Source organism: Schistocerca americana, chromosome 1, assembly GCF_021461395.2.
Source record: "Schistocerca americana isolate TAMUIC-IGC-003095 chromosome 1, iqSchAmer2.1, whole genome shotgun sequence".
In the NCBI taxonomy this organism is placed as follows: domain Eukaryota; kingdom Metazoa; phylum Arthropoda; class Insecta; order Orthoptera; family Acrididae; genus Schistocerca; species Schistocerca americana.
In genome coordinates this window covers 605,838,671-605,858,961 of record NC_060119.1, presented here as the reverse complement: position 1 = coordinate 605,858,961, position 20,291 = coordinate 605,838,671, and the positions used below count along the sequence as shown (strand labels likewise).

Below are 20,291 nucleotides of genomic sequence, written 5' to 3'. Positions count from 1 at the left end.
GTTCGGTAATTTTCACATCTGTCAACACCTGGTTTCTTTGGGATTGGAATTATTATATTCTTCTTGAAGTCTGAGGGTATCATACATCTTTATCACCAGATGGTAGAGTTTTGTCAGGACTGGCTCTCCCAAGGCCGTCAGTAGTCCTAATGGAATGTTGTCTACTCCCGGGGCCTTGTTTTGACTCAGGTCTTTCAGTGCTTTGTCAAACTCTTCACGCAGTATCGTATCTCCCATTTCATCTTCATCTACATCCTCTTCCATTTCCATAATATTGTCCTCAAGTACATCACTCTTGTATAGACCCTCTATATACTCCTTCCACCTTTCTGCTTTCCCTTCTTTGCTTAGAACTGGGTTTCCATCTGAGCTCTTGATATTCATACAAGTCATTCTCTTATCTCCAAAGGTCTCTTTAATTATCCTGTACGCAGTATCTATCTTACCCCTAGTGAGATAAGCCTCTACATCCTTACATTTGTCCTCTAGCCATCCCTGATTAGCCATTTTTCACTTCCTGTTGAACTCATTTTTGAGACGTTTGTATTCATTTCTGCCTGCTTCATTTACTGCATTTTTATATTTTCTCCTTTCATCAATTATATTCAATATATCTTCTGTTACCCAAGGATTTCTACCGGCCCTCATCTTTTTACCTACTTGGTCCTCTGCTGCCTTCACTACTTCTTCCCTCAAAGCTACCCAATCTTCTTCTACTGTATTTCTTTCCCCCATTCCTGTCAATTGTTCCCTTATGCTCTCCTTGAAACTCTGTAAAACCTCTGGTTTAGTCAGTTTATCCAGGTCCCATCTCCTTAAATTCCCACCTTTTTGCAGTTTCTTCAGTTTCAATCTACAGTTCATAACCAATAGATTGTGGTCAGAGTCCAAAACTGCCCCTGGAAATGTCTTACAATTTAAACCTGGTTCCTAAATCTCTGTCTTACCATTATATAATCTATCTGATACCTTCTAGAATCTCCAGGATCCTTCCATGTATACAACCTTCTTTCATGATTTTTGAACCAAGTGTTAGCTATGATTAAGTTATGTTCAGTGCAAAATTCTAGCAGATGGCTTCCTCTTTCATTTCTTCCCCCCAATCCATATTCACCTACTATGTTTCCTTCTCTCCCTTTTCCTACTATCGAATTCCAGTCACCCATAACTATTAAATTTTTGTCTCCCTTCACTATCTGAATAATTGCTGAATGCCAGTTTTCTTTCTCCTGATAACGACATCCTCTTGAGTAGTCCCCACCCAGAGATCTGAATGGGGGACTATTTTACCTCCGGGATATTTTACCCAAGAGGACACCATCATCATTTAACCATACAGTAAAGCTGCATGCCCTCGGGAAAAATTACGGCTGTAGTTTCCCCTTGCTTTCAGCCATTCGCAGTACCAGCACAGCAATGCCATTTTGGTTATTGTTACAAGGCCAGATCAGTCAATCATCCAGACTGTTGCCCCTGCAACCTGCAACTACTGAAAAGGCTGCTGCCCCTCTTCAGGAACCACACGTTTGTCTAGCCTCTCAACAGATACCCCTCCGTTGTGGTTGCACCTATGGTATGGCTATCTGTATCGCTGAGGCGCGCAAGCCTCCCCACCAATGGCAAGGTCCATGGTTCATCGAGGGGGAGGGGGGATAAAATAAAAAAAATAAATAAAAAAATTAACAGTGAGCAACACACTGTAATTCTGCATATGTGATGATGCTAATTTGTCAGTAATGTTCCATCTGAGATCATCTATTGGGCGAGGATTGTCAACATGCACTTCGCTTTTTAGTGCTCCCCATAAATAAAAATTACATGACGTTAAGTCTGGGAACCTTGGGGGTTGGAGGCCTCTCCTTACAAATCTGTCTTCAGAGAAAACATTGGTGATGTGGGCCATACTTTGGGTGGATGTGTGAGTGGTTGCTCCATCTTGGCAGAATACTGTATACAGCTTCTCTGCTTCTGTTAACTGTGCATAGAAAGTGCCAAAGATCTCTAGATATCTGGGGGTCTTTAAGGTGCAATTGAAACATATCGGGCCAATGATACACATGTCGGACAATGCACAACAGACACCTATCTCCTCTGACAGGAGAGGTTCTTCATTTAGAATATGTGGGTTGTACTGTGACCATTATCTGTAATTCTGGGAGTTTACATAACCTGACAAATGAAACCACATCTCATCTGGCATGAAGTGAAGCAAGAGGTCCATGTAACTGTTAGCTAATGAAATGTTTTTTTCCTGATCCTCAAATTTCAACTCTTACACTTCAATCACACAATTTCAATTTCATATCTTTTAGTACACTATGTATGAGATATGCCAACCTGCTGTGATAAACTCCTTACTGACTTGTGAGGACTTCTCGTAATGTCCATGCAAATTCTGTCCGTAGTTTCAGAGGTACTCACTGTCAGTCACCTATTCATCTACACATTCTGAATGAATCCTACAGCCCTCCATTTCTTGTACAGGAGCTTTTCACAACAACTGACACATGAACACCCAGCTTCTGCTCAACTTTGCGGTAAAATGCTGTGTAATCCACTTTCGAGACAGTGTTGCCACTTCACAAGCAATTTGACTAGAGATGATGAAGTGGTATGAGAGACGTACCAATTTTATGTGGAACACCCTCCATAATGTAAATAAATATCTAAAATTATAGGTTGATTAGCTGGTTGATTTGGAGGAGGGGACCAAAAAGTGAGGTCATCGGTTCCATCAGCTTAACTCGGTCCCATCGGCTTAACCCTTTGAGACCCTCTGGCAATAATTGTGCACATTAATTTTACGCTGCAACAGAAGTAGTTTCTCACAAAGGAAATCTGAGGTACACATTTGTCAATGTTCAACCTTTTCATGTAGCAGAGCACAGCGGTTTATGACCAACAGAATACACGGATGTGACTAGTTTGATATATAACTTTATAACTGAATATTGTTATTTTTTGCACAGAAATTATTGAATGATCGTTTTACCGTGTTTTTCGTAAATAGTTATTTTATTCCATAAAATGGAACTAAGTTAAAAAGTACGTTCTGAAAGTGAATACATATTCTTGTATAAAACTTGAATCCAAAGTTAATAAAATGTCACCTAAAAGCTTCACAATATAAAGAAAAATTTTCCTTCCTCCAGAAAAAAATTCAGGTCTGAAAGGAATATCTGGAAGGAAGTTGGCCAAGCCCTTTCAAAGGAACCACCCTGGCATTTGTCTGAAGTGATTTAGGGAAATCACGGAAAAAACCTCAATCAGAATGGCCAGACATGAGTTCGCACCATCGTCCTCCGAATGCGAGTTGTAATCTTACCCTCCCTCACATCACTATTAAAATGCTCTGTTTCTGCACAAGTTTTTAAAGCTTTGTGAGGTATAAGATATACAAAAGAAAAACTTCTTACTTATCTTCATTTTCTCTTGCTGTTGGCTCCAGTTCTTGCATCTAGGTGTACATTCTTGTGGCTGAGATTTGATTTATAATGTTGTGGGTTCCTGATGACTAAATAAATGATGAAGATAATTTTAACCGTACGTACAGCGTACTACCAAATTAGTTGCTTTTTACACATTTTTATCCTGAAATATAATACACCGTATACAAAATCACCCCCCCATGAACCATGGACCTTACCGTTGGTGGGGAGGCTTGCGTGCCTCAGCGATACAGATGGCTGTACTGTAGGTGCAACCACAATGGAGGGGTATCTGTTGAGAGGCCAGACAAACGTGTGGTTCCTGAAGAGGGGCAGCAGCCTTTTCAGTAGTTGCAAGGGCAACAGTCTGGATGATTGACTGATCTGGCCTTGTAACAATAATCAAAACGGCCTTGCTGTGCTGGTACTGCGAATGGCTGAAAGCAAGGGGAAACTACAACCGTAATTTTTCCCGAGGGCATGCACCTTTACTGTATGGTTATATGATGATGGCGTCCTCTTGGGTAAAATATTCCAGAGGTAAAATAGTCCCCCATTCAGATCTCCGGGCGGGGACTACTCAAGAGGATGTCGTTATCCGGAGAACGAAAACTGGCATTCTACGGATCGGAGCGTGGAATGTCAGATCCCTTAATCGGGCAGGTAGGTAAGAAATTTAAAAAGGGAAATGGATAGGTTAAAGTTAGATATAGTGGGAATTAGTGAAGTTCGGTGGCAGGAGAAACAAGACTTCTGGTCAGGTGACTACAGGGTTATAAACACAAAATCAAATAGGGGTAATGCAGGAGTAGGTTTAATAACGAATAGGAAAATAGGAATGCGGGTAAGCTACTACAAACAGCATAGTGAACGCATTATTGTGGCCAAGATAGATACGAAGCCCACAACTACTACAGTAGTACAAGTTTATATGCCAACTAGCTCTGCAGATGACGAAGAAATTGAAGAAATGTATGATGAAATAAAAGAAATTATTCAGATAGTGAAGGGAGACGAAAATTTAATAGTCATGGGTGACTGGAATTCGAGTGTAGGAAAAGGGAGAGAAGGAAACGTAGTAGGTGAATATGGATTGGGGCTAAGAAATGAAAGAGGAAGCCGCCTTGTAGAATTTTGCACAGAGCACAACATAATCATAGCTAACACTTGGTTTAAGAACCCTGAAAGAAGGTTGTATACATGGAAGAACCCTGGAGATACTAAAAAGGTACCAGATAGATTATATAATGGTAAGACAGAGATTTAGGAACCAGGTTTAAATTGTAAGACATTTCCAGGGGCAGATGTGGACTCTGACCACAATCTATTGGTTATGACCTGTAGATTAAAACTGAAGAAACTGCAAAAAGGTGGCAATTTAAGGAGATGGGACCTGGATAAACTAAAAGAACCAGAGGTTGTACAGAGATTCAGGGAGAGCATAAGGGAACAATTGACAGTAATGGGGGAAAGAAATACAGTAGAAGAAGAATGGGTAGCTTTGAGGGATGAAGTAGTGAAGGCAGTAGAGGATCAAGTAGGTAAAAAGACGAGGGCTAGTAGAAATCCGTGGGTAACAGAAGAAATATTGAATTTAATTGATGAAAGGAGAAAATATAAAAATGCAGTAAATGAAGCAGGCAAAAAGGAATACAAACGTCTCAAAAATGAGATCGACAGGAAGTGCTAAATGGCTAAGCAGGGATGGCTAGAGGACAAATGTAAGGATGTAGAGGCTTATCTCACTAGGGGTAAGATAGATACTACGTACAGGATAATTAAAGAGACCTTTGGAGATAAGAGAATGACTTGTATGAATATCAAGAGCTCAGATGGAAACCCAGTTCTAAGCAAAGAAGGGAAAGCAGAAAGGTGGAAGGAGTATATAGAGGGTCTATACAAGAGTGATGTACTTGAGGACAATATTATGGAAATGGAAGAGGATGTACATGAAGATGAAATGGGAGATACGATACTGCGTGAAGAGTTTGACAAAGCACTGAAAGACCTGAGTCAAAACAAGGCCCCGGGAGTAGACAACATTCCATTAGGACTACTGACGGCCTTGGGAGAGCCAGTCCTGACAAAACTCTACCATCTGGTGATAAAGATGTATGATACCCTCAGACTTCAAGAAGAATATAATAATTCCAATCCCAAAGAAACCAGGTGTTGACAGATGTGAAAATTACCGAACAATCAGTTTAATAAGCCACAGCTGCAAAATACTAACACAAATTCTTTACAGACGAATGGAAAAACTAGTAGAAGCCGACCTCGGGAAAGATCAGTTTGGATTCCGTAGAAACACTGGAGCACGTGAGGCAATACTGACCTTACGACTTATCTTAGAAGAAAGATTAAGGAATGGCAAACCTACATTTCTAGCATTTGTAGACTTAGAAAAAGCTTTTGACAATGTTGACTGGAATACTCTCTTTCAAATTCTAAAGGTGGCAGGGGTAAAATATAGGGAGCGAAAGGCTATTTACAATTTGTACAGAAACCAGAAGGCAGTTATAAGAGTCGAGGGACATGAAAGGGAAGCAGTGGTTGGGAAGGGAGTAAGACAGGGTTGTAGCCTCTCCCCGATGTTATTCAATCTGTATATCGAGCAAGCAGTAAAGGAAACAAAAGAAAAATTCGGAGTAGGTATTAAAATCCATGGAGAAGAAATAAAAACCTTAAGGTTCGCCGATGACATTGTAATTCTGTCAGAGACAGCAAAGGACTTGAAGATCAGTTGAATGGAATGGACAGTGTCTTGAAAGGAGGATATAAGATGAACATCAACAAAAGCAAAACGAGGATAATGGAATGTAGTCGAATTAAGTCTAGTGATGCTGAGGGAATTAGATTAGGAAATGAGACACTTATAGTAGTAAAGGAGTTTTGCTATTTGGGGAGCAAAATAACTGATGATGGTCGAAGTAGAGAGGATATAAAATGTAGACTGGCAATGGCAAGGAAATCGTTTCTGAAGAAGAGAAATTTGTTAACATCGAGTATAGATTTAAGTGTCAGGAAGTCATTTCTGAAAGTATTTGTATGGAGTGTAGCCATGTATGGAAGTGAAACATGGACGATAAATAGTTTGGACAAGAAAAGAATAGAAGCTTTCGAAATGTGGTGCTACAGAAGAATGCTGAAGATTAGATGGGTAGATCACATAACTAATGAGGAAGTATTGAATAGGATTGGGGAGAAGAGAAGTTTGTGGCACAACTTGACCAGAAGAAGGAATCGGTTGGTAGGACATGTCCTGAGGCATCAAAGGATCACAAATTTAGTATTGGAGGGCAGCGTGGAGGGTAAAAATCGTAGAGGGAGACCAAGAGATGAATACACTAAGCAGATTCAGAAGGATGTAGGTTGCAGTAGGTACTGGGAGATGAAGAGGCTTGCACAGGATAGAGTAGCATGGAGAGCTGCATCAAACCAGTCTCAGGACTGAAGACCACAACAACAACATACAAAATCACACAAAATTCTTTTAGTTAAACAGCTGAGATAGTGTTAACCTATACAAGAATTGATAGTATAAATGATATTGGCTATTTATATAAAAAAAGGTAATGTTAGAAAAGGGTGTCCCATTTCAGAGTCAAGTGTGGTGACCAACTCGCTACCTCATTTGGTGCTAAAATTATACATGGGCACTGAATATATAACTATGCTTTTATAAGAATAGGACAGGTGGTCGGCCATGACTATGGTGAAGAAACTGTCTCAGTATTTGCCTGAAATAATTTAGGAAAACCTAAATCGGTATGGTCCAACAGAGAAAACTCCCGAATATGAAGTCAGTATCTTAACTGCACTGCATCATTCAGCTTAGTCCTGTTGTACCATATTCTTTGATTTACAAACGATTTGCTCCAGATAATTTATAAAACATAGTTTTTCACTTCACTTCTGCACACACTAAGGACACTTTCCGGTTAATCTCCTGCACTGCTCCAGTCTGTTTGGAAAACTGACTCCAGGCCTGTAAACATGCATCTATGGCCCAAGCATGTTTTATGCCATCCGTTTGAAAACATGATGGTTGAAATGTTGAGCTCAGAAGAAGATAAGACATTAGTAACACGCACTATAGATCTTGGCACATGTTTTTCTTGTAAAAGCATTAAATTGTGATTGTGTATTGTAACATGACAGTGTGTTATAGTTATCCCCTTTCATCACTGACCATTGCCGTGAGTCCACTAAGTGATCTTTAATTGTCTAATACGTTTAACTTATGAAGAATGTTTTATAGATGCCTTTTTATATAGATATATTTTAGTAATAGTTTTTATCTCCTTGGTCAGTTTATAATAAAATTTTATTCTCTGTCAGGAAACACTGTTTTGAGTTTTTTGTTTGTTTTTCATGGTAAATGCAAGTCCAAATTAGCTCTTGTTTAGAAATATTAGTGAAATATTTACAATCTGTGAAATGATAGATTGATATTCGCTGTAAAGATGACATGTTAAGTTGCAGACAGACAAAACAGACGGTTACACATTGAGTTTTTGGCCAAAGCCTCCTTTAGAAAGAAAAATGCACACACATTCACACAAGTAAGAACACCTCATGCACACACATGATTACGCTTCTCTGGCTGCACTGGCCAGAACACAACTGCATCGTGTTGAATGGAAGCAGTAATCCAGAGTGGGATGGGGAATGGTGGTGGATAGCAGATGGGGTAGCAGAGAAGTCAGCACTGCCTGGCAGAGCATGCAGTACAAAGCTACCATGTACAGAGTCAGAAGTCTAGGGGTGAATGGGATTGGAATACAGAAGGAGCTGTGAAAGGGAAAAAACCAATGCGGCGAGGAATGGTGCACAATGATGGTGACAGGATGTGAATCGGGAGGTGGTGGTGGGGCACGGGGGGGGGGGGGGGGGGGCCGAAATCTGTTTAGTGGTGGAAGTGGGGCAGTACATTACCATATGCTGAGGCTGGCATGATTTTGGAAACAGAGAGAATGTGTTACAAAGATAACTCCCATCTGCACAGTTCTAAAAACCTGGTGGTGGAGGGAAGTATCCAGAATGCCACATTGTGAAGCAGCCACTGAAACCAAGCATGTTATGTTCACTTAGATGTTGTGCCACAGGATGGTCCGCTTTGGTCTTGGCCAAAGTTTGGCAGTGTCCATTCATCTGGTAGGACAGTTGGTTGGTAGACACATCAACATAAAAAGCTGTGCCATTCTTGTATTAGAACTGGTATATGACATGATTGCTTTCACAAGTGGCCTAACCCCTGATGGGATAGAATAAGCCTGTGACAGGACTGGAATGGGAAGTGCTGGGTGCTTGACTGACCAGGTCTTGCACTTGGGTCTTCTACTGGGATATGATCCTTGACAAAAGATGTGGTTCAGTTGTTCCAGATTGAAGTGGTATTTGGTGGCAAAGAGAGTGCTCCTCAGCTGTTTCTTGGGGGTGGAGGGAAGAAATGGGGTGTGTGGGGATATACCATGGGAAATCTGTTTGCAGATTATGTCTGGGGATAGTGTCTGTCTTTGAAGGACTTTGTGAGACTTTCAGCATACTGGGAAAGAGAATTCTTGTTACTGCAGCTATGCCATCCCCAGATGGCCAGGATTTTAGGTGTGTAAGGGATGTTAGGTGTAGAAATTCAGACACCTTGGGTGGGTTTAATGTGGACACAATAAACTGAACCACACCATGGGTTTGGGGTTTTAGGAGGCTAGTAAGGTTTTCTCTAGATAACCCATAAACAGGTTGGCATAGAAGGGTCTGATGCCTGTGCCACAGATTTGTTTGTATACCTTCCCTTCAAAGGAGTAGTAGATGTGGGTTCAGATAAAGTTAGTAAGATTTATGAGGAATGAGGTAGTGGGTCTGGAGTCTGAAGGATGCTGGAAGAGGTAGTGTTCAATAGTGGGAAAATCATGTGCATGAGGGGTGTTGGTGTATATGGAAGTGGCATCAACAGTTATGAATAATGATCCAGGAGGTAAAGGGGTGGAATGCTGGAGAGTCAGTGAAGGAAGTGGTTGGCATTGTTGACGTGAGAGACCAGTATTCAGCAATAAGTTGAAGGTATTGGACAATGAGCCAAAATTCTTTCAGTGGAAGCACAATAACAAGCTACAATGGGGCGTGCAGGATGTGTCAAGAGGTTCAAGGTCAACAACAACACTTCCACAAGATGCAAAGATTGTGAGATGATTCAGCTTACTTTACAATCAGTGCTGAGTTTTTGAAAAAACTGGAATCAAAAAGAATATCAATAAAAAATCTTTAGTGGAGAAATCTCGCTCTCTGTGTTGGCATGCAGACGACATTGCTTCCATTATATACTGTCCTTTAGCGTAGTCTTCTGGGGCAATGCAGCCAAGGTGGAACAAATATTTATTATACAAAAGTGTGAGGTAAAAAAAAAAAAAAAAAAAAAAAAAAATCTGTGTAAAAATGTTAACTAAAATCCTCGCAGAAGTCTCTCTTGGATCTGGAATTGTTATATTCACATACTTATATATTCACTTTCTAACGATATTTATGGTAAGTAATAAGAATGAATTTAAGATGAACTCTAAAATTCACCACAATAACAGAAGTAAAAATAATTTCTACATAAACATTACCCTGTCTGAAGAAAAGAATTTTATAATTTAGTGCAAAAACCTTCAACAAGTGGCTTGCAGACATTAGGCAGAAAAATGAGAATCTCTAAATACTTAAAACTTGGGTGCAATAGTATCTTCTATAATTTGTCAGAAAGTTGAAATCAGATATGTGATTTCCAGTTAGAACTGCAGTTCACATTAAATTTGCTGTCATCTTTGGCATTACACAGTGTGAAAAGAAAATAGGTACACGGTAATCTGCACAAGATACAGCAACTTTTTGGGATGACCCAAATTTTACAAAAACTTTTACATTCCTCTGCGTATATGTTCATAAACGTGTGTTGTTGACATTTTTGAGAACAAAGTGTAAATACATTAAAAACTCCATATGGTTTGAAATTTATAAATCAGTATTCTCCCAGATGCGTTTCAAATGAATAAAAGGTGAAAGTACAACATCCGTAGCACCAATAGAGTAAAACTACATGCCATGTCAATAACCTCATAAGAACTAAACTGAGGTGCTGCAGCACCCTTGTGACTTGCCGTGTAGATGCCAGGTGGCACCATCATATTAATTTGCGATCTATTGAAATATTTTTAAATTAGACCCACAGAATTTTTTATACACAATTTAAAAAAAAACATATAATACTATATGAAGCACAATGGTAAATCTTTACACCTGATTCTTGCACAGATATATGGTGTATTTCACCAATATAAATTACGTGTATGGACAAATGTAACGGTAACAAACATTTGTAATCCTCCTAGACTATCATTAAGTGCTATAAGGTGCTCAATACACCACAATAGCTGATGACCTTACACGATGATTTTTTTATTTATATCCTATACATACCATTCACTAATCCACCCAAGCCCAGTTATACAAAAAAAATATTGTACGCACCTTAAAACAATAAATCGAGAAACCATGGGAAGGGGGTGGGAGGATGGGTGGATAGAGGGGAGGGGAAAGGGGGACATGGGGGAGTGGAAAGTGGGAGGGGAAAGGAGGCAATGAGGAAGGGGGGGGGGGGATGGAATTCTAGGAAATGTGCAGGGAAATGTATAGGGAATGGGGCAGAAAGAGGAGGGGGGAGAGAAAAAGGGGTAGTGGGGTGGTACATAGTTAAAAGTTATTTGTCATGGCAAGAATAAAAACATTTGCATTCACATTGAATTTGCGGTACGTTTGCAAAGATCAACAGTTAAAATATGGTGCTGGAAAGGGAATAATAATGTACTAATGCCACCAACAGCTAGTATGACAGCAACAACCACTTGACTCCCAGCAGGAGAAACCATCCCACCATCAACAGCCAGCACAGCAGCAGAAATCAATCCACCACCATCACCCAGTACAACAGCAACAACCACTCGACTCCCAAATAGAAAAATCAAACAATCATTGCACTTAAAGGATTTTTTAGTGCCAGTGAGCCTAAGGCAAATACAAAGGTAAGAAACGTTTTTATTCATGATTGTACTGGTTCCCAAACATTTCCAACAAAAACTGTAAATAAGGAAAAAGAGAATAGGAAGTGTAAAAATCGTATAAAGGAAGCTATTCTTGACACCTTAGGCAAAAAACACCACTTTTTTAATGCACTTGAACATAAATGGCATGGTTACAATCCATCAAAATGAAAGAATGAATACAATTGATGAACTACAAATTTCACTCTCAGAATGTAAAAATATTAAAACTGTTCGTTTAAATGAGAATTAGCTTACTAAAGATAGTATAACAATTTTAAATAAGTAAAAAAAATTCAAAGTAGTCTCAAGTTTTTGTAGAACAAATAGTATTCATGGGGGCTTGTGCATACTTGTAAAGAACTCTGTACAGTATAAAGTAAAATACGATTTCAATTTTCTAAATGAAGAAGGAGTATTTGAAAGCTGCTCAACTGAATTAGAAAAACAAAATATTATTATTGTTTCTATATATAGAATCCCAGGTGTAGAGATAACAAAATTATTTTTACCAAAATTAAAAAATCTTTTACAGAAAGTCATCAATGAGAAAAAGAAAAAGATATTAATAGCAGCTGATTTCAATATAAATTTATTAAATCAAACAAATGACTCAATAAATTTTATGGACTTCATCCAAAAATTTGGTTTCAAGGTAAATTTCATGGAAATCACAAGAGAAAACGAAAATACAGGAAGCTATATTGATAACATTTTAACAAATTATAAATTTGATGATGCAAATAAGTTATGTGTGGAATTAGGACTCTCGGACCACTCTGATTTGTTCATTGAAATAGAAAATGCAAATGAACCAAGCACTAAAAATGCTTATAGCAAAAGGCATTTTACTGCTGAAAATTTAAAACAGTTCTGCTCTAAATTAGAAGAGTTGGAGTGGCAAGTTGAAGATGATACTCCAATCTCTGTACAATTTAACAGGTTTCTAGAAAGTTCTTACATGTATTTAATGAAAAATTTCCACTTAGAGTATTCCACACAAAGGATTCAAATAAGCTAAATTGGGTCACCACTGGAATAAAAATATCCAGTTGGAAGAAAAGACAACTGCACAAGGAGTTGAAATACAACAAAGACCCTGTTTTCATAAATTATGTCAAACGGTATAAAGGCTTATTTAAAAGGGTAGTAAAAGCTGCAAAAGAAATGGTACATAATAAATACATCTTGGCTCATGAAAAAAAATCAAAGGCAGTCCGGTCTGTCGTAAAATCAGAACTGGGTATGAGAACTAACAGCAAACTTATCTCCAAAATTCAGGTGGGAAATAAAACTACAACAAATCCTGCTCTGATTTCAGAATCTTTTGACAATTTTTTTTTATAAATGTATCAAAATCAGTTGCCGATGTAGATGGTTATACCAAAAAAGTACAATTATGTCAGAAGGCGGAAGAATGCTTTAACAAATTTTAAAAAATTTCAGCCAAAGATGTAGAGAACACTATATTACAGCTCAAAAACAAAAATTCTGCAGGGTGGGATGGCATACCTACTAAAGTAGTTAAGTCAGCTGCCAGGATAATAGTTCATCCCCTATGCTGAATAATCAATAAATCACTCAAAGAAGGCCACTTTCCAGATGCCCTGAAGAATGCAGAGGTAAAACCTTTGTTCAAAAAAGGTTTAAGAGAAGCTATGGGGAACTACCGCCCAATCTCTATTCTCCCAGTGTTCTCAAAAATATTTGTAAAAGTGGTAGTAATGCAATTCAAAAAATTATAGAAAAATCAAACATACTGTCAGATATCAGAATGGCTTTCCGAAAGGCAAAAACACAATAGAAGCCATAAATTAGTTTGTGAAAAAAATTTGTTCTGCCTTAGACAAGTCTAGCAAAGTTGCAGGATTGTTCTGTCACCTCACAAAAGCATCTGATTGTGTAAACCATCAATTGCCCCTGTATAAAATGGAAAAATATGGAATTGGAGGTCGTGTTTTAGAGTGGTTCAGGTCATACCTCACAAAGAGAAAACAAAGAGTAGTTGTATCATCAAGCAAGGGAAATTTCTTCTCTGAATAGACGATTATTTCACAAGGCATTCCACAAGGCTCAATGCTGGGTCCAATTTTATTCTTACTTTACATAAATGACTTGCCACTAAACACAAATTCACACTCAGTTTCATTTGCTCATGATATGTCTGCCCTCATAGAAAGCAATCACTCAGAACAAATTCCCTCAACTGTCACAAATCTACTAGACAGTTTAGGAAACTAATTCCAACTAAATCGATAAAAATTGAATATTGGAAAAACACATTTGCTACAGTTTAAAACTACACACTCTAAGATAAATGAAATTCATATTACGTGCAGAAACCAGGAACTGGAAGATTCAGATTGTGTTAAATTTTTAGGAATACATGTGGACCAAAATTTATCCTGGTCTTCACATATAGAATACTTAGCAAATAAGTTAAACAGCCTGACCTTTGCTATGAAGATTTTGTCATATTCAACTAGCATGGAGATAAGAAAAGTTGTTTATCACAGCTATTTTGAAGCTGTTATAAGGTATGGCATTATCTTTTGCAGTAATATGAGCAAAATTATTAGAATATTAAAATTTTAAAAATCAATTGTTACAAATATGTGTAATGGAAGACCACATAATCTTGTTGCCCACTGTTAAGAAATCTAAAAATATTAAGTGCCCCCTGTTTGTACATCTATGAACTGATTATTTTTCTATACAGTAACCCTACGTTATTCACAGACAAAAATTTTAAGCATCAAAACAGCACTAGGAACAAGACAAACTTCATGCTTCCTACTCACAGGTCAAAGTTACATGCACAAAGCCCAGAATATATGGGCATGAAAATCTGCAACATGCTAAAAAAGAAACAAATAAACAGCATGGAGCTAAGGCAACTGAAACCAAAGATGCACAAGTTATTAGTGGAGAAATGTTATTACTCCACAGAAGAATTTATGAATGATGATGTGCAAGTCTGAGCAATGTTTTTCCATGCATGTAATTTATATTTGTGGAATGTGCCACGTCTCTATATACATGAATCAGCATAAGGATATACCTATGTGTTTCCTATAGTACATAACATGTTTTTTTTTTTTTTTTTTTTCAAATTGTGTATAAGAAATATCATGGGTCTAATTTCAAAATATGTCAATACATCACTGATTAATAAGATGGTGGCACCTGACGTCTACATGACAAGTCACAATGGTGCTGCGGCATCTCAGTTTAGTCCATGTGAGTTTTTCAACATGGTGTATGGTTTTACTCAGTTGGTGCTGTGTACATTGTACTTTCAGTTTTTATTCATTTGGAAACCAATTTGGGAACATTCTGTTTTATAAATGACAAACCATGTGGAGTTTTCTTTAATGTATTTACACTTCGTTCTCAAAATGTCAAAGACATCATGTGTGTGTGAACGTATACGAGAAGGTATGTAAAAGTTTTTGTAAAATTTGGGTCATCCCAAAAAGTGGTTGTATCTTGTGCAGATTACTGAGTACCTATTTTCTTTTCATACACTGTAATGCCAATCTGAGGATTACAGCATGATGCTGCCGAAACTAGTAATTGGAATAAAAGTCTTAAAATCAAGTGATCAGGGATCAAGACCCCCCCCCCCCCCAAACACACACACACAAAACAAAGTAGCTGTCTTTCTGCTCACTAAGTAACATAGAAGTAATTTTCATACTAATGTGGACAGATTGGCATGACTTTACAGAAGTAGCACACAGTGCCTGCTGCAGTGAAGTAGGTTTTGTCTCCCTCCTCATACCTGAAGGGTCTGCATTATTATGGAATTTATGGCACACAGTGTGAAAATGAGTCAATGAAAGAGTATCCTTTTACAAACATGTCATTTCGCTAATAAATGGACATTCTTCATGATGACATCAAGTATAAGTACAATAATGTTTGCAGTTGTGCAGAACAATTAATACTGTCATTGACCTGCCAGAAGATTTTTTTATTAAAGATGTTTTTATTAAATGTTAAGATGTTTTATTTAAGATGTTTTATTAGAGATGTTTTATTAAATACTAAATACTAATACAATCTTTAATAATTGCAGGCACTGTTTTCTCTACAAGCAGCTCATTAATTTGATCAACAGGACAGTGTGATGGTGAAAAGTTAACATGTCCAACAGAAGTTAGAAGCCCTATATCTTTTTTGCAGCAAACACTTCAAAGATATCAGGATCCATAAGTATTTTTACTGCATATGATGATGAAGTGTAAATACTATTCGGATGAAATACATGTTGCAATAACATTGTTAGCTGAAAACAACCGTTTGTGTTCGCATATTTATAGGAAATCATCAACTCATGAAAGGTTGTCTGCTGAAAAATATATAGATCTTCAATAAACACCATGAACTGCTGTAAAAGGTTCATTTAATACTAGATGTACTATTGTGTTTAGAATAAACTTTCATGCTCATAGTTAGTTACATTCCATTGTGGATATAGTAGCATTAATTCTCATAACAAAGCAGATGCAAAAGTTGAGGCATGGCTGCCCACATTTTTCAGTTTTGTTGTTGATCTGGGAGATTTCAGAGTGAAGCTGTTACATATGGTTGGCCAAGGTAAGAAGAAAAAGAAAGATGCTTGTCTGTCCATCAGTATCTCTTATCTTCAGTTTCTGCCACAATATTAAATAATATGTTCAGCATAAAATATATAGATAACAGCCCAAAATTTATTTATTTAGGAATGCCTCAGCCTACAAAGTTAAAGCGATAATGAAAACAGTTTGTCACGTATAGTTCAGGTATGATTTCAATATCTAATTCAGAATTTAATTGTTAGTAATGGTTGTTTAAATGTACTGATTTAATAACGGTTTCTTTATTTCTCCCATTTGTGCAATAATAAAATGAAGCAAATACAATAATTATTCACATCTACAAATATAAACTTTGATTCATTTCTCAATAAGGTTGAAACTTTGCTAAACAGGCTTCATCTAGGCCCAAAATAAGGGCATTTGAACATTTGGTTTCTTGAAACCACCGCAAGGAACGAACTAATACTTGACATAACAACCACTTCCAATTTAAAACAAACAATAACAGCTCCAACAATAATCACAATAAATAAAACTCCTACCCTGCATCAAATACAAGGTAAGCACTCTTGAGGAATATGTTTTGTGGGTAGTCTCACACAATGGACAATAAGCACAAATTTGTTTTTCCCATGTTCCTATGTCAATAAATGGCAATGTGACAGAATTTTATAAAACTGAGAAATGTGCAGGGAACTTTTAATTGTTTCCTTGTACCTGCATAAGCCAGGAGTAAAGAAAGGCTGGCTTAAAAAGCATTTTTCACTCGCTCATCAGCTGCACTTTCTGTTTACAAGTCAAACTTTACATGAGATGAGAGTGTAATACACTGTTACTTTCAACAAAAAGTGGTTTTTTTTTTTTTTTTTTTTTTTTTTTTTTTTTTTTTTTTTTTTTTTTTTTTGTCACAGATTGGCAGAAATTAGGCAGGCCCCTCCCCTAAACAATATAATTTGTAGATAATAAGATATATTATAGCCAGTGGCCAAAAATACAACAGAGAAAAAATGTTACAACTGCAAGTAATGTAAACTTAAATTGGTGCCATTGAACAAAGCCAGAATTGTCTTAAACAGTAACAAAATCAAAGTTCAGCTTTGGAAGAGCAGGATAAGTTATATACAGATATCACTATAGTGTAGACTTCAATTGTGAGATATTACCTGCCAATCCAGGTAATCTATTTCCCCCACATATACTATGACCTGTGGAGTGGCGGCCATTGCAAGTGGAAATACCTGCTACACCACTCTTCGACTAATTTCCATACTGCTGCAGTGGCGAGGTATTAGGGTGTAGTGCATAAGTTCTTAAACAATTGCCCATGTTTCATGATGAGACACTGTCAAGATCTGGATGTTTCTCAGTTTCTTGTTAAACGATTAATTTTTTCAAGGATGAAAAAATAACAACAGTCTTTTAGTTTTTCATAGCAGCATTTTCTCCTCAGAATATTTTTCCTTATTTATGAATCATCCTATGTAAAAATCTAAATACAAATTTTAATGAGCATCAAGGCATCAAGCAAAAATGGTAATTTTCTCAGGCCACATATTGCTTGGACAAAACTATTACTGTGATTCCAACAAAAATTTCTATAGCGTATGAGTTGCAATGTTGAAATTTGATTTCATTTCAGAATATTAGCAAAATAATCTCAAGTAATAAGTTTGACAGTTATCTTACGAAACACACAATTTACAGAAAAGGTATAACCCGGGAAGAAATTAATATCTAATGAAAAATTTATGTCAGGATCAGGAAATAAACCTGAAAAAGTATACCGCAGGCAAAAATTAATATCTAAGGAAAATTCTATGTCAGCGATAGGAAATAAACATACAGTACTTGATTGTCTTAAAATTGTGAAAGTGATCACTGTTAGCAGACTTCTCAGGTTTTCAGCCGGATGATTGTGCCTGATTGGCACAATTGTCCAGCTGACAACATATGAAGACTTAAATCAACACCAGTGCCAGAAAAAGATGAGAAGTTACAACAAAGTGCTAACTATTCTTAAGAAAAGATACACAGCAAATTTAGAAAACTATAGAGCAGCCTTTATGATACCAGAATTTGCCGAAATTATAAAAAATTGTACAACAGGTCAATAAAATTCTTGGACTGAAGCATAATTCTCACCAAAGTCTCATATCCAGGAAAAATAAATCTAACACTTGATGCTTCATAAGCATTATTAACAAAAAGTTAGTTTGTAGGCTTTTTAGGTTTTTTCTTTTTGAATCACAGTATCCAGATGGAAAGCTTTAAATGTATGGCATTAAGAGCACTGTTCTAAATTAGTTCATATCAACCCTGGGAAACAGGAAGCAAACTCAGGTGAATAAATCATGAGCTATGTGGCTACACAAGAACATATTTCTCAAAAAATTGAGTCTCTCAAGGATCCATTCTTGGATCACCATTTTTCCCTGTACATGAGTGATACAGGTTTGAACTTATGAATCAAAAACAAATATTCAACTACATACCTAGTAATTACAATTAGAAACAACTTAAATTGGAAGGAACACATAGAAAATGTTGTGGAGATGGCTAACTAAAGAGTGTGTTTTATTGCCACGACACTTAGAAAATGTAACAGATCTACTAATTAAATTGCCGACAATAAGCTTGTCCATCTTCTTTTAGAATACTGCTGTGCATTGTGGGATCCTTACCAGATAGGATTGAAGAGTACATTGAAAAAGTTCAAAGAAAGCAGCATGTTTTGTATTATCGCAAAATAGGGGAGAGAGTGTCACCAAAATGATACAGGATTTGGGGTGGACATCATTAAAACAAAGGCGTTTTTCATTGCAGCTAATGAAAATATTTTGATGATGCCAGCCAACATATGGAGAAACCATCACCATAATAAAATAAGGGAAATCAGAGAGGTAATTTTTTTTTCCATGCACTGTACAAGATTGGAGTAATAGAGAATTATTGTGAAGGTGTTTTGATGAACCCTCCGCCAGACACTTAAATGTAATTTGCGGAGTATCCATATACATGTAGATGAAATAAGTCTACAGATCATCTGGACTGTATTGCATGTCATCAATAAACAACTGGAAACAGTGTACCTAAACTTTTGGTGAAAGGATGACAATAGTTTCAACAGAACAACAACTTCATTAAAAACCACTTTTCTAGCATTTGGCATAAAAACAGTTTCAAACAGTACATATGTACATACAAAACAAAGTCATCAGTGAAGGAGATTTGTTGCAGTTTAACTTAACTTCACATAAAATAAGCTGCCACAGTATTTGAATTATCTGTTTTGCTCCACAGTATTCTCTCCTGTGGGGCAGCTAATAAAGAAGCCCCCAGGCTAAATATTAGTCACTACCTTAAAAGAGAACATTAGTGACTTTGAAGCATTGTAGATGGTGTAGAACTGGAACCAGGGGGGAATGTAAGCCTCTATCACTGTTGTAAATCATGGCAGTGAAGTGGTGTGTATGTGCTATGTGGTTGTATGGAATTCAGTTAGATTGTTTGATGTGGAGACTGCCCAATATATCTACAAGGAGTAATGTACCACTTGCAACCATGTAACATGGCATAAAAATAATGGTCATAAAAAAAAAATCAACGAGTATCATGCCTTGTCAATGACAACTGGTTTCAGTCTACATGGGAACTGCTGATGTCAATGAATGCAGTTATAATTGCATTATCATTTTTTTAAAAATTTCATTGACTTCGGTCACTCTGTAATAATTTTCCACCCAATTTTGTTTATCTCCAGCTCTTTTACACTTTTAGGTTTTTTGTGTTTTGTACAGAAATGTTTGGTCCATAAGTTGGTTAACATGCTACAGCGCATTTCAGTAGTCAAATGTCTGCTGGTGCGCTTGTAAACAAGAGTCTTTTTCTTGGAAAAACATATCTCGTTGGTTGCTACTGTTTGTGATTACGAAGTTTCCTGGAAGTTTTAGTGCAATATATAGTAATCTGTTTTTCTAGAATGATGAAAACAAAAAGTGTTTTTGAGAAATATAAATTCACAGAGAATCAACACCAGAAAACTGTAGAAAGTGAAGGCCAAAATCAGTGCAACAGCAGCATGTAAACACTACCAAGTGCCACGAGAAAGAAGATAACAGCTGATATGTGTACGGAAGTAGATAAAAGCTGCGGAAGTACAAATATTACAGTAGATCTATGGTTACTGCAGTGTGTTCTAAGTG

The 20,291-nt window shown here is 37.1% G+C and overlaps 1 protein-coding gene across 1 annotated transcript in view; it reads left to right on the top strand.

Moving 5' to 3' along the window:
- LOC124607148 (protein SERAC1) overlaps positions 1 to 15,962 on the top strand; it is a 131,409-nt gene extending 115,447 nt beyond the window's left edge. The window contains exon 10 of the mRNA XM_047139361.1: positions 15,588 to 15,962. Coding sequence (XP_046995317.1) covers positions 15,588 to 15,639 — 52 coding nt within the window. The 3' untranslated portion in view covers positions 15,640 to 15,962. The remainder of the gene's footprint in view (positions 1 to 15,587) is intronic.
- Positions 15,963 to 20,291: the final 4,329 nt, after the last annotated feature.